This window comes from Anneissia japonica, unplaced genomic scaffold (assembly GCF_011630105.1).
Source record: "Anneissia japonica isolate Jap-2015-1 unplaced genomic scaffold, ASM1163010v1 scaffold3862_len378127_cov164, whole genome shotgun sequence".
NCBI classification, from domain to species: Eukaryota; Metazoa; Echinodermata; class Crinoidea; order Comatulida; family Comatulidae; genus Anneissia; species Anneissia japonica.
This window is the reverse complement of record NW_022702440.1, coordinates 131,471-143,020: the sequence shown is the minus strand read 5'-3', so window position 1 is coordinate 143,020 and position 11,550 is coordinate 131,471. Positions and strand designations below refer to the sequence as shown.

At 34.0% G+C, this 11,550-nt stretch overlaps 1 protein-coding gene across 1 annotated transcript in view; it reads right to left on the bottom strand.

Moving 5' to 3' along the window:
* LOC117103858 (glutamyl aminopeptidase-like) overlaps positions 1-11,550 on the bottom strand; it is a 20,405-nt gene that overhangs the window by 4,668 nt on the left and 4,187 nt on the right. The window contains exons 5-16 of the mRNA XM_033244475.1: positions 10,942-11,096; positions 10,072-10,185; positions 9,197-9,331; positions 8,912-8,977; positions 5,958-6,127; positions 5,193-5,275; positions 4,890-5,017; positions 4,613-4,668; positions 3,440-3,587; positions 2,844-2,920; positions 1,742-1,843; positions 313-483 (exon numbers count right to left, since the gene is read on the bottom strand). Coding sequence (XP_033100366.1) covers positions 313-483; positions 1,742-1,843; positions 2,844-2,920; positions 3,440-3,587; positions 4,613-4,668; positions 4,890-5,017; positions 5,193-5,275; positions 5,958-6,127; positions 8,912-8,977; positions 9,197-9,331; positions 10,072-10,185; positions 10,942-11,096 — 1,405 coding nt within the window. The remainder of the gene's footprint in view (positions 1-312; positions 484-1,741; positions 1,844-2,843; positions 2,921-3,439; positions 3,588-4,612; positions 4,669-4,889; positions 5,018-5,192; positions 5,276-5,957; positions 6,128-8,911; positions 8,978-9,196; positions 9,332-10,071; positions 10,186-10,941; positions 11,097-11,550) is intronic.

Below are 11,550 nucleotides of genomic sequence, written 5' to 3'. Positions count from 1 at the left end.
CATGTTCACATCATTCCACAACGACAGGGGCTGAAATGAACCATAACATCGGGGTAACCTCCTACTCTTCCGAAAGATGCAATGGGTTCTTTAAAGTGCACACGAGCCAGATGAATACGCTAGGCCTCATTTTAAGTCCTTAACCAAGAAGAATTGGTTCTACCAACCGGACCATGGGCCTATGTTAAGGCTGTAGCTATCGGCGCCCCTGTCTTACCGCTCGGCCACTCGACTCGCCGATGCCAAATATTCTCATATTCCATCTTGAAATATATTTTGTTAACGATAGTGTTCATATGTAAAAATACTTGCCTGCAAAGTAGCCAGACCTGTCGTGTCCTTGCTAAGCCGTAAAGAAGGCGTGTTCTCTCCTGAGATACAGTTGCGGTTACGTATTGTGTCCACATCATGTCCCATTCAGCTTGGCCGCCGGCATTTTCCATACCATACCGATAGATCAAAGATCGTACATTTGGGGAGGTTCTGTAATAATATTTATAATAATAATAGTAGTATAAAAGTTGTTAACATCTTAGTTGAGATTTTGAACGAGACGCCAAATATTCTCATATTCCATCTTGACTGTTGACAAGGTTCATGCTATGTTTCGGCGATTATATATCATGGCTTATAAATACATAATACAAACCATTAATACTTCAGCCGCATCAATGAATAATAATAATAATAATAATAATAATAATAATAATAATATTAATAATAATACGGTACGTAACGATGTAGAAAGTGGAATTAACAAATTAAATTATCTGACGTAGCCTTGAGCAACACTTTTTGAAGTTTGATGCACGCAAATAAAGTTTTAGATAAAGGAAAGAAAACGTTTGTATATTATGTTTTTTTTTTTTTAATGTTAATAAAAGCCGTACCCATCAGTTTGCCGATTCCTCAACACCGATTACTCTCTCTGTTTTGTAATAATTCATTGTTTTTTTTTTCTTTTTTTTCATCCACAAACAATATCTTCAAATAACTGTATTTTGTAATCTAATTCTTCAATTCATACTTGGATGAATATATTTTATCCTTTTATTTTAAATACGTCATTTTTGTGTCATAATTAACCAATTACACTTAGTTTAATTATAATGGAATGTAATTTGCTAGTGCATTTTACATGCATGCTTTGGCGGTTAAGACGCTTGCCTCCTAATTCCAATGTACAGTACTGGTTCCAATCCCCGACACATCAGTTTCACTTTTATCCCGAGTAAAACAGCATCAATCGTCATAAAGCACCATAAAGAAATTGGGTTTCTAAAGCTTCAATATACCTGTATACTTTACTTCGTGAATTAATTATTAGATGTCGTTGAATGTGAAAGAAAGGCAAATAATATGTTAAATAAATGTTGATTTTTTTCTCACTAGGCTTTCAAGTTCGCAATTAATCTAATGTTTTGTTTAGTTAATATTCTTTTCTATCTGTTAGATATTTGTGAGTGCTTCTTTTAATAAGTCAGTTAATTAGTAATATTAATTGTATTTTGAAAATCGCGCTGACATTTAGTTTTGTGCTGTCAAGATTTCGATAATACAACGAAAATAATGGTAATCAAGTTTTTACTACTCAAACATACAAAACTAAACTAATACATATATCACATATTAATTATTCATATATCTTTAGGTACTCTTTATGAAGTTATGTATTATCATCTACTTACGTCTAACAAAATAACCATGCTTTATGTACAGTAACAATGCAAAAAATACTCACCTTACACCATTTAGATAATCTTGGAATTTAGTTTCTGCTTCTCTAAGACAATCAGGATCACCGTGACTACAAGACAGGCCAATGATATCTGAGCGAAGGTAACTAGAAAAAAAAAAACAAATTTGAAACTTAACTATAACATTATACTGGCCGAGAATGAATTTGGATGGGATTAACTGTGGACTAATGCTATTTTACTCATGTGTTTGTAATTTCCTTTCATTTAATTTATCTCACAAGAAAAAAAAAACTTTAAAATACATACAAAGGACAAAAATATAGAAAGGACAAGACAATACCCTGGTCGGTGGTAGGATAAATTAAAAGCAAACGTAAATGCTTAATTCCGACAATTAAAAGCGCTAAATATAAAAAATATAATATGTACACAAAATAAATTATAAAAATAAAATCTAACGTAGTAGACATAGTAGACACATTATGCATTACAACATGAAGCGCGTATCAAGATGGATTAAATGTACTAGAATCAATTTCTACTAAGCCCCAAATAACTGAAATTGTTCTTGGGTCCCACAAAACAAAAACGTAAACCTGCGTGTCTGTAGGACATGCTAGGAAGTGCACATGTTCTGGACCCTATATAATACGTTCTGATTGGTCTATTTATTGACAATCCAGAAAAAAAATATATATTGTGCCTAGACCCAGTAACTTTATTAATTTGTTATTCTGTAATTATCATCGTTAATATTATTATCATTATATATAATTAGGCCAAAAAAAAAAAAACTTGTTTAGCGTCACCGCCCGACCCATATATTTTAGCCGCCTCTCCATTTATATAATTTTTATTTGTTTATGTATTGAAGCTTTGTTAATGTCAACAGATATACAAAAAAAAAACAACTAAATGAACAACAAACAAACGAATTAACAACAAACAAACGAACGAACGCACAGGAAAGGAAAGATCAATTCAGGGAACGAACGATCACACAAGGAGTCTACATGATAATAATAGACTTGGCCAAGCACAGTATTCATATATAGCCACCAATAGTTGAAAAACAATGACTAACTCTAATAATAAACCAGTTAAAGATATTAATAATGTCATTATCATAATATTGCACCTTACCTCTCAAGATGGGTTGTGCCTGCGTCGTCCCACGTAAGCGAATCCAGAAGAGGTTTTACTTGGCGTTGAATATATTTCTAAAAATAGAAAATAACAGCTTATTTACTCATTAAGAAGGGGAGATCTAATCTCTCTAATTAATAACTTTGAAAGTGTATTTTATGATTTCAATATCAGTATTATAATTATGAGAAATTCAAAATGTGCAAAATCAAGTAATAAATTAGTAAATTAAATCAGTAAAAGAGGATAAGAGAGGTTGAATAGAGTAGGGTAACTAAAATGTAAAGGTATAGGCATTTACTGAGACTAGACAGAGATACATATACGGTTTTAAAAGAAGGAAACAGAGAAAATAATAAACCACCATTATTATTCAGTGAGAAACCAATAGATTTATACATGGGACTAATGTACACTGCCTCGATGAAGATCATGCCTAGTAGCGAGATTTAGTAAAAAGTTCGATGTCGAAAGACAAATAGCATTCAGTATGACGATGAAGATGATGATGATGATGATGATGATGATGATTATGACTTCCATTTGTTAAGTGCCTGTTTAAGCGAACAAAATATTGATTCTGTTTAACTTACCCTCCAGTCAGCAAATACAGGTCTATAGCGTAAGATTTCACTTATCCAGTTCAAGTTGCTGTAAGCGGTGTCCCATGGTATGTATTCGGTCTCCTTAATAAAATACTTGGTCATATTGAGCGGTATGAAGTAATCGATTTGTCCAGCTCTGATTAACATAAAGTAAACTTGAATTATTCCTTGTAGAATAGGGTATGCTGTGCTTCTTCTTGACACTCGAAACAACCTTCCGTTGTCCTACTAACTTGCTAGTCAATAATATATTATGGATTAAATAAACATTATTGTAGGCCATCCTAAACTCTTAAATCACTCAAAATTTCGAAGTTACATCTGGGACTTCTTTACTTTTATGTTCAGAAATAATCCTAATATAAATTTATCCGACTTTTTAAAATAATTTTAATAAAATATTTTACTTGTAGGTAGTACTTACTTGAAAGACGAACAAAGCTGCATGCTATTAAATTTTTTAAACTGTTCAAAGGTATATTAAGTACAACTAAGTAAGGAAATCGATGGTCATTAGTTTTTAAAACCTTTCTTACAGGGATCACTGTATATAGTCTATTAGTAATTTAGAAAATTCTTAACTTTCTGAGTGGTTTAGGTCTTTTTCACGTCCGACAGTAACAGAGGCATATTAAATGCCCTGCCTCAAATAGTCCGGGTGGGGGTTGTCATTGCCTGATCGGAGAAATTACCCAACAGCTTGAATGAATATACTGAGGGTGCCCAAACAAAATGTAGACCACCCAAAGACACTACAAAGTAAAACACGTTCATAAACGGAGATATCGGGGAGGCAAAAAAAAAAGAAAGAAAAAAAAAACACCGTCGTAGAAACTAGTAAAATTTAGGATATAATCTCTGCTGATTTATCTCCAGATCACAGGGACTCCAACAGTAAACATGTCTGAATCTCACACGTTGATACGTTTCAGAGTGCCATTTTCAGCAATCTAAAGAGCAATATTTTAAAAGCGATCGTACAACTACCCACCCAATTTGGGCTAGGATAGGTGTTCACTCAAAGCAACTAATATTTTAGCTCATCCCCTCCAACGAAAGATTATGGGTCCGCCCCTTGTATGAATAGCCCAAAACCTCCAAACCTTTATGGTGTTCTGTGGTAAGTGTACAGTAATACAGATAGGAATGAACTGAACTTACTTTGCCAAGTTAAACGAATCATCGATTAATCCAGAACGATCAGCTATAGGTATCACCTGGACATGAAAATAAATTTTAACATTGTATGTGTCTACATTACATAAACAAATTGTGTTTACCTCTGTTTATAAATTACTACGTTTACAGGTCAATTATCTAGTTGACGTGGTGGTGGCATTAGCATAGTAAAGTGTAATAATTAGTTAATATGGGTTTCAGCATGATTGCTGTAATATAGTTACTGTATATTACTATTTTGAAACATAATTATTCTTACCTCGTGATTTTTTATTAGTTCGTCAATGAGATTGTCCCATGTGGTCTGATCATAATTTACACGATAATATCCTGTCTGATTAAGATTTGCTATGACCCACTGGAAATCGGTTGGCGGAAATATATCCACTAAAAATAAACAAATAAACAATTTAATAACTGATCAAGAAAAATATTTCTAAAAAAAAAATCAATACAGTTCATACAGACAGTGTTGTATTTACTAAAACCAAAATATCCCAAGCATAACGTTGCATAGGCCTACTGTCAATAAAATGGGATTTTACTTTGCATTCAAACATACCAGCGTTGTCGTTAGTTTCCATTAACTGCACCTTGTCAGATTCACCGGGAAATTTGTAATCTAGGTAAATGTTCCACTTATAACTGAAACAACACATTTTCAAAAAAATTAATACAGCATGTGTGTAATGAAAAAGGAATTTCAAGTGGAAGAGAGTCATTGGATTCCTATTGAGGCCCAGAAATTACCTTCTGTTCATAGCTTTTGGGCAGGCACACCCAATTTGTGCCGGTGTTTCTCATTTTGTCTGTCCTGGAAACTAGGAATGTGTCAGTTTGTGTTTTGCTTTGTTTGTTTTTTGTTCTCTTTCTTTCTCTCCCACCTTCTCTATCTCTCTTTTGCTGTGTTTCTTATATATATATATATATATAATAGGCCTATGTAAATCGCCAAATAAATATAATAAATAAATACAGGAACAATATTTGTTTTGATTTATGGTGATGGAAATATAATATAATTGTTAAAAGGCATACACAAACAATGATTGAATGAAAGATAATGATTGCATCGCGATGATGATGATGATGATGATGATGATGATGATGATGATGATGATGATAACGACGACGATGGTGATGACAATGATGATGATGAGGATGATGATGACGACAACGACAACGATGACAATGACAATATTGATGACGATATCAGTAGTGGTGGTAGTGTAGTATCAACATTATTAATATCGATAATATTATGAATATGATACTAGTTTATTTATCTATTTCAGCTGCTATAGTTCCAAACTTGATTTATACTGACTTGAAAGGGGAATCGAATTCAGCTTGACTCTTATTAGCAGCTGGATCTACAAGGAACCATTCTTGTTCAGCAGATAAAGTATCTGAGTTTTTGCGACTTAATTTCACTACAGGGAAACCCATCTGTAGAGTCCATGTGTCCATTAAACCTTTGATATCCACATCGCTAACCTAAGAATACAATTTAAATAATGAAGAATTGTTTATTTAACCAATAGGCTGCAGTTATTAGAACAAAATTACAAACAAAATTACAGAATACTGGTACGATAGTATAATACATACGGTATGCCTCCAAGTATCGCAATTCATGCCATGGTGTCGGAATTCAATATTTCGACATTAATTATGTCATCATCAGGAATGATGATGACATAATTAATGAATAATGGTACAGTATGAAAACTTTCCTTATAATTTACCAAATAATGTATTACTTTAATTTATTAATTTCGTCTTAACAACTAAAATATTAAATATATCTGCTAATCTTTAAAATAATATACAACTCTTTGTCTCGTATGCTCGGCCAAAAAGAAGTTGTTGGTACGAGGAACTATCAGGAACGTTTAATGTAAATGAAGAAACTAGATTGCAATCAAATAAAGAATTCATAACATCAAAGTCATTTGAATAATAAATCTATATTGTATAGGGACTAAATCTTAATTAAACATTTTGAAAATATAGCTGTCTTTCTATAGAATGCACCTGACATGGCGTGAGTTGAATGTATCATCCCAATATTTTTCTTTCTTTCTTTACCCCTCGATCAGTTGGCCGAGAGAGGAAGGTGATTGTCTTATTATGCCGTTATCCGTGCTCACGGACTTTTTAGAATTAAATACTTGTTTTCACACCACCATTGTCTCAGTCTGATTAACTCTCTTGATATATTACTGTACACTCGCAAGCTAAGTGTCAAAATAAATGATAATATTGTAGAACATCAGTATTTTTATACAAAACAACTGCTAACTAAGTTCAATATATTTGTATTTATTTTATAAAAGAAAATATTTGCAAAATATCATGTTCGGGGCTATTCTTGCTGGCAGAGCTTTTTCTGTTGTTGCGCCATTACTATGAAATTCCCTGACTCTTCAAGTTCGCAATTCCCTTCTCTCAACATGTTCAAAAACCGTCCAAAACATTTTTTTCAACAGCGCATTATTATTATTATTATTATACGTTTGTATAATATGCGCTATAGTAAAGTTATATACATTACATTTTCGGTTATAAGTTTAAAAAATAGTGATGTGAATGCTAATCAGGTTAAGTTTTATGGTAGTTGAGCTATCTAAACCGAACACTCACTGCGGCAGCTGCGCCGCCCGAGGAATCCAACTCCGCTTCCTGTGAGCATTATGTGTGACGCCGTTTGTTAATTGTCGGTGGTACCAGTCTGAACGGATATTTAAAAGTACCGTAGTCGCGCGAATAAGCGCCCCGTTTGAATAACCGCCCCTCCTAACGTGAAAATTTCCTTAAGCGCCCCGTTTGAATAAGCGCCCCCTCGTAAGATTTTCTTTTTAGCAAGTCAATAATCCAATCAATCCTGGGACTGTGGTTGTTGACGTGATTTGAGCTGTAGAGTGGAAACACATTCTTCTTCGCTCGATATCAAAATGAGGATATTTCTCTTGGGCAGATGAGAGCTCCGATCCCTGGACAGACAGTATATTTCCAACTTTACTCTTTTTACATATTTGTCTATGCCTAGTCCTACTCCTCTTTTTCTTTTTCCGACCTTTAGCATTCTCATCTGAGTTTTCAAGAAAAATACAATGATCATGCTATCCTGCTAATCTCAATCGGCCGATGGCTAACAAGCTAACCACTACCCACCACAACTAATTGCATCTGCTATTTTGCTGTTATGTAAATATTCACGCATTCTTGTCATGAGCCATGTACTCTGAACAATTATCTTTTCTAACCACCATTCGTAATGATCGTTATATAATCGTTTTTCATTCAAAAATTGCCTCTTGAATTTAATAATTTCCCATAAGAACCCCTCGATTTTCATCTATTTCCATAAGCGCCTGTTTAAATAAGCGCCTCGTGTGAAAAAGCGCCCCTCAGAAAGTGCAAAATAATATTTTATGCGCCCGGGCTTATTCGCGCGAGTACGGTAATCCGTTGCGCGCTCGTTGCGGGGTTACATACTCCATTAAATCCCGTCGGCCGAGGACCGCCAGGCTGAGTGTGAGTACCCAGCTTTATAATTATTTATTAGTATACAAATATTGACTGCCCATGAGAGGAATGGTGAAATCTATTGCCCAGATGTGATGTGGAGGTCGTCGCCAGAGTTGTCATTTGGCCTCTTTAACGGGCCAGATTCCTCAATCTGGCCGTATAAACATTCGCCTGGCCGTAACGTTTGAAAACCGTAACGTTTGAAAAGTCACGGTCAAACCATATTTGGTCGAATTTTGTGAAAAGTTAACATTTTTTCAATGTAAGCCTAATATAACGTAGACTTATTTTGGATATGTTGTTTTGTACAAAATCTTTTATTCTAATCGTGTACCTTTACTTACATTAGACGTTCGTAGTCGTACTCGCACTAAACACTTTATGTATTCCCCCTCCCCCTCTTTGCCGATTTGACGTAAGAGAGTTTATTTAAGAGATTAGCAGTTACATTTAATAATTTAATTTGAAAAGTTTAAAAATTTGTCCTCACTTTGGTAGGAATACCGATATAGTAGTAGTAGTAGTAGTAGTAGTAGTAGTAGTAGTAGTAGTAGTAGTAGTAGTAGTAGTAGTAGTAGTAGTAGTAGTAGTAGTAGTAGTATCATCATCATTATTATTTTCATCATATTCTTTATATCCAGATTGTCATTTCTTTCCCGCCTCTTCTACATCCCGCCTTCGGTCGGCTCAACTCACTCCTTATTTCCCCCACCCCCACCTTCAATCCGTACTACCAAGCGTACTTACCGTCAACCCTTTTCTAAAATCCTCTTCTCCCATGATGTTATTTAACATTCGTAAAACTGAGGCACCCTGTAGAAAATTTAAAACAAGAATAGATGATGTCAAAGTTTGTTGCAAAGTTTGTTAATTTCTAATAATATTATTGGTAATGTAACGAACGAAGATATGTTATTTACAGAAACTAGCTAGGATAGGTGGATAAGCTTCGTCCTTTCTCTTCTTGGACCTGTTTTGTACTGCGTTACAGATAATGATGCAATCAAATAAGAATTATGTAGGATTATGTACCTTACTGTATGAAATTGAATCGAATATTTCATTTATTTCATCCGGGTGATTAACTTCAATAATGATTGGATGTGACGTAACAATCTGGTCCAATCCCATGACGTAATACATATCTTCCGTCACGAATTGATCAAGCTGAAATTAGAGTAAAAATGCAGAAATCGCTATATAACCCTAATTAGCTGTCCCTGACGAAATCAAAAAGACTCTCTGATTCGTCGCTGACAACATTAGCAAAGTTTAACCAGTTCCGACCTTCTCGACGCTTTGGCAAAGAAGCGTAACCATTGACCAATCATCTGTCAAAAATATTTAACGTCATCAGCTTCTCTTCGACGATCATCACACTTCGTGCTCGATGATGTGGATATCCATTTTAATTATCAAGTAAAAGATGTAATCTGGTTTAGTGATAAGACGATAATTAAACATTTTTAAAAAAATAATAAAATACAATTATTTTCAGTGTATTGTGTTTGTAGTAATAGAATAAGAATAATCAGTGACGGCTTAATAGGGGTTGAATAACTGCTAAATTTGGCACACTGGGAAAAACTCCCTGTCCACTTTGTCATCTTATGGGTGTAAATGTATTATGTATATATTTCTCATCACTTCACTGAAGTATGCTATTAATAGGTGTGTCTATAATTGTGTATCATAATGTGATGATCTAGAAACTTCAGAACATTTTACAATAAACTATTTTTATTTAATTTACGAAAGTAAATATTTGTGAAGAAGGTTTTCTGCATTCTGCGAGACTTTAAGAACTCTGGGCTTTACACAGTGTGCTAACCCATAAGTGACACCTATAAGATGTGTGTTGTGTATATAATGAGAAGCATACAGCATGAGAATATTTATTGCGTTACCATTTGCCAGTCTGGCTCCGCATGGTTTACACCGCTATATTCCAAAAAGCTAGCAAAACCTTCATTAAGCCACAAGTCGTCCCACCAGTCCATCGTCACTATGTTTCCAAACCACTGGAAAATAAAATATTATCTGACATTTTTTTCTGAATGATTAATAATGTACCCTGTATTTAGATTTCGGTGTGCTTTGACATTGTTGAGCAAACGCTACACTAGCTAATACATAAGATTGTTATATGATACATTGGCCTAATTAATTAACGTATAAAATATGTTATAAATTTAAAACAATTAACGAATATCAATTAACATACAAAACACTTCGATTATATTAATAGCCTACAGCTGATGAAACATTATAAAAACGATATAGTTACTGTGTTAACCTATTCTCATTAACCTTTGGCATCCATGCATTTAGATTTCGGTGTGCTTTGACATTGTTGAGCAAACGCTACACTAGCTAATACATAAGATTGTTATATGATACCTTGGCCTAATTAATTAACGTATAAAATAAGTTATAAATTTAAAACAATTAACGAATATCAATGAACATACAAAACACTTCGATTATATTAATAGCCTACAGCTGATGAAACATTATAAAAACGATATAGTTACTGTATTAACCTATTCTCATTAACCTTTGGCATCCAAACTTACTTTGACTCTTAACTAAAACTAATAATATGCCATAGAACATATATTTATTTTATATGTTATTTCTAAGTATTTGAAAGGGATTTTATAACAAAAATAATTGTCATACCACATTATACAATTGTAAGTAATGCTTTCTGACCGTGGTAAAACTAAACTGGTTATATAAAGATAGGAAGGAGCATGCATAGTAGTTTTATTCACCTGATGCGCCAGCTCGTGAGCTATTACAGCTGCCACCCTCTGCTTGTTGCCCTCTGAGGATTCTTGTTCGTCATACAGCAGATTTGTTTCACGGTAGGTAATTAACCCCCAATGCTCCATGGCTCCGGACACAAAATCAGGAATGGCAATCATATCTTGATACAAGAATACAGAAATAAACATCAGTATGCAACATATATTGTGTTGCCAAAGCGCACAGTGACATATTAAAAGAAAACCTAAGGGTTCTCTGCCAATATCACCAAGTCAAACATTCGAGGTTTCCTTGAAACGGAATCTAATCTCGAAAAGTACTACCATGATCTAGCGGGCGCCCAACAACAGAACGTTAAACCCGTTCATACCGAAGGTTTGCTGCTGCGTCAGTGCATGAACATTTGAATGCAAGCTCAAAGACTATTCAAATTCTAACCCCTGCCTCATGTACTTTGGTTGTTCTTTTATTGCGTGCATGCAAAATCAATACAGTCAGAACTCTTGGTATTCTATGCTCTTTGATATTATTTATCAAATTTATTTTATTTAGTTGAATTGAATTAAATTGAATATAGCTTCAAAAAACATCATGAAAGTAACTCAGGTTTGTCT